The sequence below is a fragment of the Pipistrellus hanaki genome (genome assembly GCF_964339955.1).
Source record: "Pipistrellus hanaki genome assembly, chromosome: 2".
Lineage (NCBI taxonomy): Eukaryota > Metazoa > Chordata > Mammalia > Chiroptera > Vespertilionidae > Pipistrellus > Pipistrellus hanaki.
In genome coordinates, this window is record NC_140504.1 from 152,745,273 (window position 1) to 152,759,933 (window position 14,661).

The 14,661-nt window shown below is 36.4% G+C and overlaps 1 protein-coding gene across 11 annotated transcripts in view; it reads right to left on the reverse strand.

Moving 5' to 3' along the window:
- Positions 1-213: 213 nt before the first annotated feature.
- Positions 214-14,661, reverse strand: part of LRRC7 (leucine rich repeat containing 7) — a 475,871-nt gene continuing 461,423 nt past the window's right edge. For 10 of the 11 annotated variants that reach the window (XM_084871851.1, XM_084871861.1, XM_084871862.1 and 7 more), the window contains 2 exons: positions 13,956-14,030; positions 214-1,350 (listed from right to left, as the gene is read on the reverse strand). In XM_084871851.1, the coding sequence (XP_084727977.1) occupies positions 1,243-1,350; positions 13,956-14,030 (183 nt within the window). In that variant the 3' untranslated portion in view covers positions 214-1,242. The remainder of the gene's footprint in view (positions 1,351-13,955; positions 14,031-14,661) is intronic. The other variant, XM_084871860.1, reaches the window with a different exon arrangement.

A 14,661-nucleotide genomic window follows, 5' to 3' on the forward strand; every position in this document is an offset into this window, starting at 1 on the left:
CTATGCTTGTCTTTTTCTCCAGTGAGACAAAATTCAGGATTTTATATACTTTGAAACTTTTTTGAAACAAAAGTATTTTCTCTATTTCTGCCCACAAAAACAGGCATCAAAATGAATACTACAGGTAGACTATTGCTCTGAGAAATTATATTTGAAGTTTCATATTTAAATACCAAAGTTTTTAAATCTCCCACATTAACTTTCTAACAGCAGTCTTTTTTAATGATAAATTTTATCAATCCCCAAAACTCATTTCAAAGTATTTAAAAGTAGCAAATTAGAGAAAGCAACACACAAATAAATTCCACATTTACAAGTAAAGAAATCACAAGGGCTACAGTTTATAATCAATATAAACTTAAAAGAAATAAAGCAATACCTTTCCTGCCACCCATCATCCACTGCTTAAATTTGTGGTGAAAAGATTTACCTATGATGACCTTTAGTCTGTGTTTTAACTCTGCAGGTTCTGTAATTAGCTAAAGGCATCGAATAAATTAGTTCGTCCTAGTTTTATTCAGGTCCCAGAGATAAATGGCTAATTTATGAAATATTTCACTCTGTTTTATGAGAATTTAGCAAATGAATATGGAACCAAATATAAACACTTTATACCATATGTACAGTTACTTCCATAAGGCATTATCATGTAATTTTTATTGAAAAAAGAGTCAATATATTAAAGTCTTATTTTAAGATATATTTGCTTTCTCAATCCAAGATGTTTAGTTTATGAAAATATTGTTTTGCTCTATATTCTTTTTTGTGTGTATATGCCAACATACACCTTGTGCTAGAAATATTTTATGGGAATTACAATTCTTCATATTTGTATTTTCTATAGAAAGGCAGATACAACATTGAGGCAGTGTTTCTGATGGAGAGCAGAATTTGTAAAGAGCTTGTGTGTGCTTCCGTGCTTCCGAAATCATATGAAATCCACTTTGAGAAGAAACTTATTTGGTTAAAAACAAACAAACCAACAATAACAAAAAAAAAACAAAACCCTGCACCAATGCACAGCCAGAGGCTGATAATTAAAACTAATACATAACTACATGAACATCATATTTATATAGTTTTAACATTTGTAAGGATGATCAGTGCTAACATATAGTATTATACATTTGGCACTAATGTTTGCCATTGGTCCAGCAATTGGCAAAATTTGTCTCTATGTATAAATTTATTTTTGAACATTAGGTCTGGCTAGACGTTATCTTCACTATTTATAAAAAATATTCAGACAGTAAGCTCACGTTGAATAACTAGGTCTACTGTGTTCTGGAAACTCTTCAGTAGCAATACAGCTTTTTCATGTTCCATATGTACAAAACTATGTCCATTGGCCTGTAAATATGCAAATAAAACAGGGCAATCAATACAAGACATTTATCACTTTATCACAATTTCCAATCATAAGAGTCAAGGGAGTATTGAGCAACCAAAAGTTATCAGTTTAAAAATTCACAATAGAATTGCAATTGTGGAAACAGCTAATTAACTTCACCCAGCTTCAACTTTATTAATTCAACAAATGTTTTTCAGGTACCTAACATGTTCTACCCAGGACCGTCCCAGTGCAGCCTTAGCCACTGTGCCAATGGCAGAAACGCACCAGTGAAGAACAGACATTCTTGAACTACGGCACAGAGTTCAGTTTTGTTGTTCTGATTTGTTTTGTTTTTGGAGGAACTTAGCTGAGACGGTTCTGAAGTCCACAGGACCGCTGCCTTCTTGTTATAAATCACTGATACAAACCCATCTGCATGGTCATATATTTCAGTCATGCAGAACATGACAAATCTTATTTGGACTCACTTGAAAGTTCTTAGCTGGTACATTTTTATATTAAAGATATCGTTTTTACTCTCCCTTCCCCCTCCCCCCCCCCTTGTTAAATGCTCTACAACAGTGGTTCTCAATCCTATCCAGATTGCTGAGAGATCCGCCCCTTAGGGGTAAGGCACACTGACATTAGTGACAGAGGACATGCCCACAATTCTTCTAGTCAAGAAGCCTCAGTCTATGCAATCAAAATTCATGTTAAGCACAATTGGCTTAAGGTTACATTTTCAGGATTCAAACGTGCTATTGTTCGATATTTATTTCACAAAATGGATGTGCTTCTCTGTAGTGAGTGCTCAGGGGTCTTTGGTTTTCCTCCACATTAAATTGCAGATTTTCTTGATTGGAATGAGTTTTATTATTAATAGAGAAGCGGATCCCATAAAGCTTTGCTGTCATGAAGACCAAAATAAAAGACAACCTTACTGAAACCTGGAAAGGGAATGACTGACTGCCATGTAACTGTTCTCCTGTAGCCTGAGACTCAGCTGATTTGGAAGAGCCAGCCCGATTGGCTGCTTGGCAAAGTACAAGTAATAGAGCCAGTTAGTTGGTTGATTTTTTTTTTTTCCATTTTCAGCATTTTCAGTTGACTGATAGTAATTTGGGGCACCCATTGCATTTGTGATTCTATATTTTTATGCTTCCTTAAAATATGATTAATTTAATTTCAAATAACCACTCATTTAAGGTATTTCACACCTTTGGGTTTTCGAATTTAAAACAGCAGCACACATCTAGCAATACTGTATAATCTTTATAATTTAGGTGAAAGTTGTCTTATCACTAGTTCATTAAAATTGGTTGGTTAATTACATGATAAATAAGGCCTTAAAATATTGACTTTTTAAAAAACCATAGTACATCTCTGAAAAAGGAAAATACTGGGAAACAAAAACATAAACTCATGAAAAAAATATGTACAGATTTATTTTAAATTAAATAATCTCTCTATATATATTATTTAATAACATTTACTTAATGCTATCAGAATTGGCACTGATTGTTTCCATGGCAGGTAATAGCAGCTGAGAAGAATTTTTGTGTGTGTTCTCAGCTCAAATTTTTTGCTTTAATTTATGGTAAAAAACAGACAACTGGGTTCATTTGATGTTATTTGATTGGATGGTGAAGTGGAATAGAGAATAGCATATGGTACACTCCGATTTTTACTCTCCTGCTTCTGTATGTTTATCCCGCTATACTTTTGAAGGTGATACTAACTACTTTAATTTGACCAAAATTTAAATACCTTAATTTAAAATTTAACTAATAATGGAATTATTAAATGTCAAATATTAAAAATAACTCGAATTGTGCGTGCTCAGATTTCTCTAGCTGCAGACTAAAAAACTAGAATTGCAATGAACTCAAATTCACTGAGAACTTTCAGGGAATGCTCTAATATTTGGGGCCCATGAATGGTATATTGTCCATTATCCGATCTGATTATGGTTTTAGAAACTATTGTCATAAAAATAATAGGGCATAAGTGGTGCAAAACTCAGATAGCCAACTGATCCTAGTTGCTAGCTTTGAATGATACTTTTATTAAAAGATCTTTGAAGTAGGATGGTTCATCTCCACCATCTTGATTTTTTTTCCCCAGTAAAAAATGTCTGTTATATGCTGAATGCACCCATGGCTTTGTGCCAGGCCCTGGGGATAGAAAGTAAGGTAGATGCAACAGGAGGCTCCCATCAGAGGTGACCCCCCAGAAGGGGAAATAGCCATGGACATAACTAAAAATAATGTAGAAAACACCTTGCATGTAGTAAGCACTCAGCAAATGTTTGCTGAGTTGAATTAGCATCAGAAGAGATAAAGAATTAGGGCCATTCAGAAGAAGGAAGAGAAGAGGGACAATGTCCAAGAAAGCTGTTTCTCTGAGGAACTTATCAAAAGAGTTTCTTGGTACTCACACTTGGCAAGTGTGATTAGCAAGAGATCACAAGTCCTTGTCTAGTCTCAAGCCTGGAGTATCCTCCAGTCCTGGGCAGAATGGTTGGCCATTTCAAGTGAATTCTGCAACAGTCCATGCAGGGAGAAGAGTTGATTCATGTATGTGATCATTTTTGTGAGAATTAAAAAATAAAATTACCTACGAATTTGGATGACTTTAGCATAAGAAGCAACCATAAAAAATAAGCTATGTGTAGGTAAGGTGAACGCGTAGATCTTTTCTTCCAAAGGAAGAGAGAAAGCCCACTATGTAAAACATTTAAACAGACCTTTCTGGATGGAGAGACTGAGAGCATGAGAGAGCCAGGGAGAGAGGTGAGAGTGGAGTAGGGATTATGCCCATAGACCAGTTTGCTTGCCAATACCTTCCCACCCCATGGTTTTTATTATCATTTCTCTCAGTACTGAAATACTAAGACTACCATTGCTTTCAGTAATTTGAGCTGGCATTTCATTGATTATGATAAAATTATGAACAGTTTCCCCCTTAAAATTATTACTATAGTGCCTCTTAACATAATTATGGTCTTTTATAGTTGTTGCAAGGCTGTAATTTAGATTCCTATCAGGTTTAATTGAACTTATGTAAAAAATAACAGTGTCAGTAATATTTCGTCCTAAATTAGAATCTACAGAAATGCAGAATTTCTTATTCTTCCAGTTTTAACTGTAGCTTAATTGAGTTTTTGGAGCCATTTGTGAGCCTTCTCTCTCAAAAGTAGAATATCCACTGGGGCAGTGCCAGGAGACTTGAGAGGAAATAGATTAAAAAGGAGAAAGCTTTTAGGGTAGAATCTATAAATTTGGCACCTGATCAAACACAGGAATAAGAAACAAGCGGGAATCAAATCATGATGGCCTTCACAGAAAATGGACACCCTGGTGGAACAGCAAAGCTTAGTTGGGAAGACAATGGAGTTTGTGGTGGTGGTGGTGGGGTGGAGGGTGCATGCAAGGGAAATGTTGATCATATTTAGAAAGAAGGGATTGGAATTCAGGAATGAGGTCAGAGTGGCAGCATTAGCAAAGAGGTAAGGCTGTATTGCAGCTTGGTATCACCCACATGAAAGGCGGAGAGATTGATCAGAAAATCAGTTTAAAGGGAGCATGTGAGTGAAGGGAAATCTGACTAGGGGAGCAGGATATGGCTGCAGGCAGCCTTGGACACGTAGAGCAGAACTGAAAGCTAGTGTTTGCTGTCTGTGGACCTGGGCATCCAGGAAAGTCTGTCTGCAATGAGGGAGGGAAAGGAGACACAGATCCTAAAGGATGGGGACTCTTAGGGGGACCAATGCACTGAGGGCAGGGAACAGGAAACCTGGCTCCCAAGAAATTCAGGCAGGAGGAGAGCAGGGAAGGGTCAGCCTGAAGGGGAGTATGGTAGAGTGCTGATAAGATCGCAGGAAATCCTAGAGAATCAAGTACTTTCTAGGGACCCCAATTAAGCCTAACTTTGTGTAGCATAGAGGAAATACAGGGAAAAGACATAGCCAGGCTAACTCTGGCCTTGAGTCCGGGTTTGTGTCCAATGCACCAGGCTTCAAGACATTCAGGACCACAGTTCAATTTCTGAGTCAAGGCTAAGGAGGCCCATGGTGTAACTTAGCCTTTAATATAAAATTAAAGCCTCAGCTCTCAGTTTTCATGCTGTATAAGTACAAATGAGAATTGGAAACACAAGCAGAGTGCTGATTTCCCAAAAGAAATAAGGAGACTGATAAATTAGATCACCGAGTCAAACAAACATTAGGAGTCTTATCTGTAATTCCAGTCCCCCTAAATGTTTTGGATCTAAACCAGAGCTTTGGTGAACCTCAAGAGGCCAACTTAAAAGACCACAACTAGCGACTGCCTGGGGATAGCTTCAAAATAACAGGAGGAGCCTGGGAGATCAGAAAGCGTGTCATTCTGGAAAGTTATTACATATCAAATGAATTCATATATGTCAAATGCACAGGACACCCTATACCTGCTCAATCAATACATGTTAGCTTCTACTATTAATGTTACTTCACTATTCCTTTCCTGAAATGAAGAAATATAATTTTCATTAAACCTTGAGAAGAGAAGGACCAGGGGAAAGAACTTTTGTTTCTTGTTTAGTTAAGCCTAACTTTTTAAAGAGAGGAAAATGTAAAGATCAGAGAGGTTACGTGGAAGATCCAAGCTCACACAGCGAATGGCTTTGTGGGAACTTACAGTGCAGAGCTCAATGATCTTTCCTCTTGACACAATTTGTTTCACTGAGTGTTGTGAGGTTGCAACAAATGTTTTAGGTTCATTAAAGAAATTCCTTTTTAATATGGACTCACTCTGTCTTGTGATGGAACATTATGTTAGGCTTGATGCCACGGTGGGCAATGACAGAGGGAGTTTGAAGAGGGGTTTGAATGGAAGAAGATAACCCCAGTTCCAGGGAACCATTTTCCATTCAGAGAAAGTGAATTTATATTGTTTGTTGAAGCCAATATGGCTATCTGGCTTACATCTCCAACAGCTCAGACAGGGAATCAAATGTCATTGCATCTGTGCAGGGCTTTTCCGATTAACACGGAGACCAGAAGAATCACAATATTTCAGCCAGTAAGGTTTTGTTGTTGTTTCATGTGTGTGAATAGAAGAGCTGAGGAAATAAAAGCTGGTACTAGGCAATATTAACTGCAGAGTATATGTTCAATGATGCTTTGAAAAAAAATGCATATATTTCACAGTTATGCATTTTATATTTTTATTATTATTTTTAAAAACCCTCACTTGAGGCTATTTTTCCATTTATTTATGGAGAGAGTGGAAGAGAGAAAAAGACAGAGAGAAATATCGATGTGAGAGAAACATATCGATTGGTTGCCTCCTGCACAAGCCTCAACCTGGTCCAGGAGGGCGGGGGGAGGCTGCAACTGAGGTACATGCTCTTGACCAGAATCGAACCCAGGATCCTTCAGTCCACAGGCTGATGCTCTAGCCATTGAGCCAAACAGCCTAGGGCCATTTGATATTTTGAATATATATATATATATATATATATATATATATATATATATATAATATTAATGCAAAAGATGAGTTGAGGAATACATGCTAAATTAATAAAATTTTAAAATATATTGCCACATTTAACTACATATATGTTTTATGTAAACACAGTTTATCATAGAGTATAAAAGAATGGGTACAATTTTGAGGAAATTGCAAGTAATGAACAATGAGAAATAAGTGAATGGCTTATTAAGTCAAGATGAAGTTAATAAGAAAACAGTCCAGGAAAGAAAATATATTCTGAGAATGTTATCCTTTGAGAACATGTAATTACTGGGTTTCTGGTGTTAGTTGGTTTGAAAATGTAAAGGAATATTTTACTATGATCTTCGTTATTTATAGAAGACGTCTTTCCTTATTTTAATTCCACTTGGTATCTGTGCCACACATGCCTTTTTAATCACTCTTTTCCATGATTTAGACATGAAAAGATTAGGGGTTAATGAAAATAATATTTATTATTCTAACAAAAAGTGGAACTTTGTAATTACAGCTCCAGTTTACTATAAAACACACTTGTTTCTGGATTGCATCTTCCTGGTCCTTCCTGGATTTATCTTTGATTTCCTTCTGGTAAATGTTTTGTTGAGTGAATAAATTATGGAGTTTTATTTATACTGCAGATATTCTCTAGAGTCCAGATGACGCTGTAACTCTCCTAGAAATTCTGCCGTATCCTTATTATTCAAAGTTCTAAACTTAAAAATGAATCTCTGAGAAAGCTTGGCTACAGCGTTGGTGAGGTTATCCAATAAGAATAGCATGACTCCTTTTAGAATCCAAAAAAGATACATAGACTAGATTAGACACATTGTCATGTTATTTTTGCTGATTTAAACTCACACTCAAGGGACCAACATTTAAAAGACCAGTACACATGTGTTTTGTACGTTAGATAGACATTAATACATTAATAACTTGCACTTCGTATGTCTAAAGCTTTTGAGATGAGGAACAACTGAAAATACAGAACTATAAGGGCAAGCTTTCATGTTGTCAAATCCTGACAGCCTGGCATTATCAGAAACAGTGGGAATCTTAGATAATTATGTTTCACATTAAATACCTGGAATTAATTCCCACTTCAGAATTTTAATCTGTTAGAATATTCTCTTTAAATATTAGGGTATATTCAGGGCTGAGTTGAGTATACTGTATAATCAATACTACAATGATTCTATGCTAAGTCATTAATTTTTTTTTAACTTTCTATAAGATATCTGAACTACAGGACTTAAAGTCTTGGAGAGTTCAAATGAAAAATTTATATTGCACTTTTTATAATGCACTTTTAAAAAATGAGATAGTTTGAAGTCTTTAGTGGCTTTTACTGTAGAATTAAAAAATCTTCATAGATAGAATAAAACACAAATATGAATTTTTCTTCTGTCTTAAGTGCACATATGTATTGTGGCTTGAATGTCTCATGAATTCAGGCTCAAAACAGACACGTTAGAATAGACTCAACTGAAGACTTTGCAAATTATTTGTGTAGTAATGCAGATATAGAACTGATAATAAATAAAGACATTTACTTGGTTATCTGTTCTGATTTTAGAATATCTACTTTCTTCTTATCAAACCTGTTGACTGAACATCTCTAAGAAAGGAATTCCCTACTTCGGTTTTGCAAAGCAGCTTTCTAACGAGCTGCACTTTATTCCTTTTACTTCTGCCAAGGAAAGAGTAACTGTAAAAATCAGCGTCTCACTTTCAGAGGGCTCTTTGTAGCCAGATTGCGGTCTGCTTTGGTGAAAAGCTAGGTCTTAAAAGAAGACAGAGTAGGAGTTCATTTCATTAAATGTTTGGTAGTCAGCTCTTTCCTGTCTCTCTTCCTCCTTCGCTTTCTGCTCTGTGTAATTTTGGGCTTCTCTGCATTCTGGACGAGGCTGCGTAGAGGCAGGGACTTTGTCACAGTCCCCCTTACATTGTTCACGTGGACATGTAGTGTATATTTTCCAAATAAACAAATAAATAAATAGAAAATGTGATGGCTATGATGCCATCAGTAAAATTTGCTACAGTAGCATCAGGCATTTGTAATTGAAAGAATTTCAAATAAGTTATTTAACCTCTGCCAACAATATATATCTTGCAGGTTTTTTGCATGATATAAATAAATGAGATCATATAGGTATTTAATTAATATTATTTTAATTTCAGCCGAATTATGGAAGTTAGAGCCAGCCTAATGAACCCAATTTGTTTTTATTGATTTTCATGTTTTACTTAATATCCATGTTATTGTATTGATTTGCAAAAAGTTCTATATCTCTCTTTTTTTAAAAAAAAAAAAAAGTAATCCACGCCGAACTTTATAGATTAGAATAAAATGAAATAATAAAGATATGCAGTGAAACTCTGGCATATAAAATCATATACATTATTTAAACTTATTTTTGGTTATCTTCTAATGGAACTGTATTTTTAAAAACTTCTGTTCCTCAAATGTATTATATCATTACTAGAGGCCCAGTGCACAAAATTTGTGCATGAGGGTGTGTGTCCCTCAGCCCAGCCTGCACCCTCTCCAATCTGGACCCCTCTAGGGATGTCTGACTGCCTGTTTAGGCCTGATCCCAGTAGTACTGGGCCTAAATGGGCAGTCAGACATCCCTCTCACAATCTAGGACTGCTGGCTCCCAACTGCTCACCTGCCTGCCTTCCTGATTGCCCCTAACTGCTTCTGCCTGCCAGCCTGATCACCCCCTAACCACTCCCCTGCCAGCCTGATTGATGCCTAACTGCTCCCCTGCTAGTCTGATTGTCCCTGCCCTCTCCTGGAGGCCTGCCCCCTCCCCCCCCCTTCAACTTCCCTTCCCTGCAGGCCCAGTTGCCCTTAACTTCCCTCTTCTGCCAGCTTGGTCCCTCCCAACAGCCCTCCCCTGCTGGCCATCTTGAGGTGGGCATCTTGTGTCCACATGGGGGCAGCCATCTTGTGTGTTGGAGTGATGGTCAATTTGTATATTACTCTTTTATTAGATAGAATAGGCAATAATTTCTCTGAACAATAAGAGTCAAATTATCACTGCACACCCCTCCACCCCCACACACCAGGGTCCCCTTATACACTTACCTCCCAATCTTTCTATTATTTTTAACTTTTAGCCAGCAAATAAGATCAAGTATAGAAAAGTGTTAAATAATTTGGCCTTGTTGGGGAATGCTTTAGTGACATTCCCAAATATCTGAAGTTTATTCTTTAAGGATCTCACACTTCATTTTAACCATAACAAAAATTTCTCACCCTTTACTTTTTATAGCTTTTGGGAGGAGAACCTTTATTTATTCATTTAAAAAATATTTTTATTGATTTCAGAGAGGAAGGGAGAGGGCGTGAGAGATAGAAACATCAGTGATGAGAATCATTGATTGGCTGTGTCTGGCATGTCCCCACACTAGGAATCAATACCACAACCTAGGCATGTGCCCTGACTGGGAATTGGACCATAACCTCCTAGTTCATAGATCGACCCTCAACCACTGAGCCATGCCAGCTGGGCCTAATGACATTTTTTATAACCCATGTGCTTTCACTTGTTCTCGCTCACCTCTCACTCTTCTATAATCCAACTGTGCAGGAAGTGAGGCTATGAGGGTCAACTCTCCTAGCTCAGTGCTCTTTCCTTTTGCCATACTGTCTTAAAGCAACATGACTTACTAACCACAGGAAGTCATTTGAATATGTTCATCATTTATAGTGTCAATGAATAGTAAAATGACAGAAAAATCATGTGAATATGTTTTATTAACCTAAAATGTTTTAACTAACACTATCCCTTAAGGCACACATTTTCATGTAATTTAAGTAACTTTCTCATAAAATCAGAGCAGAATAAGAAGAAATTAATGGGTAAAAAGCGTTACATAAAGAGATAATTCCTATTTAATAAGTAATGAGTTTAGGGGAGATTTGGGAAAGGTCTATTTATTTTGCTATTCATATCTCTTCTGTTATTTGCTATTGGGTTAGACAAAACTCACTAAAGGGGCTCATTCATTGCTTCCCCCCCCTCCCTCTTTTACCTTAAATTTCTAGGTTTGTACATTGTCATTAAAGCTTGTAAATAAATTTGCTCCAGTGAGGACATGTTCTCTGACTTTGTAAATGGCAGATAACTCTCTGATATATACCCATTCTTTTCCAGTATTCTTTAAACTAAGAGTCAGTCTATATAATAAAAGCCCAGCGACAGTGATGGCGGAATGACCAGAACAACCGGTCACCATGATGCACACTGACCACCTGGGGGTAGATGCTCAACGCAGGTGCTGCCCCCTGGTAGTCAGTGTGCTCCCACAGTGGGAGTGCCGTTCAGCTAGAAGCTGGGCTCACTCACTGCTGGAGAGCACAGTGGTGGTGGCAGGATCCTCTCCTTCCTCTGTGGCAATGCTAAGGCCAAGTGGTAAGGAGTGAGCAGGTGGGTGGTAAGGAGCAAGTGAGGGGTCCCAGATTATGAGAGTGTACAGGCCAAGCTGAGTGCCCCCTACCCACATGAATTTTGTGCATCAGGCCTCTAGTAATATTATAAATAGAAAAAATATAGCTCTCCCTCTTAGCAGCTGATTTTGACATTTATTTCAGTTAAGAATTAGTCATTCTTATTTCTTTCAGAAAGTGTAATTGGCCACTTGTGCTTTTCAACTGGTATGACTGAAACTCTAACTGTAGTACTTTATTTGAATTAAGGCCTATGTGCATTTTTCTTTTACTGAATGAAATTAGAATTTATTGCACTAGATGCAAATGAGTTCTATAGCAAAAATAAAAATCTTACATCCTCGATAGTCATTTGTGAAGAGAAGAGACATCCTGATGCAGCTCTTCTGCAGTATTTTTTGGCTTTCAACTGATTTGGATAATAATTCCTTCCTACTTCTTGCATTAAGACTGCATTTCTCAGAGCACTTTGCTGTGGCTATCTACTGCTTAGGGACTAGAAGTACTTAACTCCCATGTCCACACATATAACTCTTCTAGAATTTTATAGCCAGAAAAGTGGATTCTAATCCTACAGCTAGACACTAACTTAATTCTCATTTCCCTTCTGCAATATATCTCAGTATCTCTATCTCTGTCTCTGTCTCTATCTCTATTTCTATCTCTGACTCTGTCTCTATCTATCTCTGACTCTATCTGTATTTATAGATAAATATAACGTATTTATATCCATTTGTATATATTCCTTTTCTGAACTTGGAGAGAAAATTATTTCTTTTGCTACTTGTCATCGATGAAGGCAATTCCCCAACTTGTCTCAAGCTATTGAAAGCTACTCTAGCCTGGCTCAGCAGTTCAGCATCAACCTACAAACCAGGAGGTCACATTTGGATTCCTGGTCAGGGCACATGCCTGGGTTGTGGGATCAATCCCCAATAAGGGGCTTGCAGGAGGCAGCCGACCAGTGATTCTTTCTCATCATTGATGTTTCTATTTGTCTTTCCCTCTTCCCTCCTCTCTCTGAATTCAACAAAAAATATTTTAAACAAATTAAAAATAAAGCTACTCTAATTGGTCAGAAATCTGAGGTTCACTAGCCACATTTTTTTTTAGCCTTAAGATTCAAAATTATTTCTCTGAGATTCAATAGAGAAGAAAACTAGCCATTTCCTCTGCTAGACGAACAGCAGTGTTCACCAAGTGTTATAGAGTTATGTTGTTAGGTTTTTCATGGCCATTTTTCATGGGAAGTGATAAAATTATTAAACAGTTAAATTTTTGAGCTGGAGGGACATTAGATATGTCAGTCATAGTTCACTTCGCACATAGTGAATGCGAGTCCCATGGACATGATATAAAATGCTGAAGATTAATGGTCTAGTTAGGAGACCCAAAAGTATAGAACTTTCAGGATAAAGCAGTAAAGAAAACTTTTAGAATATTTTATGTATCTTTTTGCTTTCCATGTTTCAGCTCAAATGACCAACTGCTGGTTCGGAGTAAGCTTGGCCCTGCTGGACGGTATTTCCGCTGAGAGGCTGCCACAGGTCGGAGCAGCCCTTGGTCTTTACAGAGAAATTTCATTTAAAAAAAATTGACTTTTCATAATCTTGATCGTTAAAAATATTTCCGAGAATAAAATGTCCAGGCAGTTACACACACACTGGGTTATACAGGGGTTTTACTTATGTAGGGCCTTCTGAGAGAGGTCAGTAACTAGAAGACAGAAAATTCCGCAGAGCTGAGTTGAATGGGGCCTTTGCATTTTTGTGACCGTGTTTGCAAAGCCAGTATGACTAGGAGGTTCCTTTCTCACATAACCTGTCTTTACAGTGTCCCTACAGATATCTTCAGTGAATTATGTGGAACTATTTCATAATTGTTCCAAGTGGTAAAATATCTTCAATGTCAAATAATTCCATGTAGTTACATAGCAGGAAATGTCTGGGGTCATAAGTAAAAAAATCGAATCTTAAGTAGATGATACTTAGTAGTCTTTCCAAGTGATGTAGGAAATGATTGAGCACCTTATATATGGGAAGAAGGGCAAATAAAGCAAAATGGATGAGGTTATACCAACCATTAACTTAAGTGCTTACTGGGCTGACCCTTTTGTGATATGCAGAGCTTCTTTTTCCATCATACAATAAATTTTAAAAAGTCACCTTATATACAGTAGGGAGAGTAGAGAGATAAACCATGTGTTTCACAGATTCAAATAGTAACCATGTGTTTCACAGGCTCAGGTAGTAAGTTTAATGTTGAGAAATTAAATATGGACCATCTCTAAAGATCTCCCTCAGCTAAAGTCACATACATATCCTTAAATGAAGTACACATAATTGGGTACTTAATTTCTCTTACATATAAATTGATAACTATGCATAGATATGTATCAACTTTCTTACATTACTGAACAAAATCATTCATGGAACAAAGATGTGCAGAACAGCTACCAGGCATTGGGTACTGGGATATAGGATTCTATCAGACTAAATTGACTTCTGACCTATCTCTCAACCCAAAACAATAAAGGAAAATAAGAAATCTAAGGAGTCATTTAATTCAATGACTTGAATCATGTAATTCAAGTCAGTGAACTTAATAACAAGGATACATATTTGTTCCAATGTTAGCATTTTAATGCTGTGCTTTTTGTCTGTCTTACCTGAAGGATCTTATCGCCTGGCTGCAGCAGATTGGATGCTGGTCCATCAGGCTGAACCCTAGTAACAAAGATACCCTATAAGTCAGAAGTAACAGAGGTTAGGATTCTATGATCAAGAACTAGGTCTACTAACAAAACTTCTCATTCATATAAAATACAGTGAAAAAATATTAAAAACAGTTTATACACGTAAACTTTAAAGGTTATTACAGTATTTTAAGTAAGGCGCCACTCTCCAAGTAAACTTTAGGAAAAACAACATCTTTACTTGCACAAAAGACGTTCATTTTGTTTTTAAAGTGTACTTCTGAGTTACAAATTAATTTCATTGCACATTCTTAATTTCTTTCTCAAATCATTTGAAATATGGTACTAACCATATTTTGTACAGCTTCTAAAATTGTCTTGAGTTATTCTGCATTAAAAATGTCTCCCATTTTATATATTGTGGATTCAATGTGTATTTCAAAAACCTTACTACAATTACATATAAGTACTGGCTTATTTTAATTAATGTTACTGTTACTTTGTATGTTACTGAGATTAAATATAAAATGCATATGAACAAATTAAACATAAGAAAACTTCAACATGCATATAAAATATAAAGTGTATGTTTACAGTTATAAAACTTCTATATTGATTAATTTAGTTTATAAAAAAGTCAAATTAACATTAAAAAAATCTTTATTGCTGAAAGTATTAC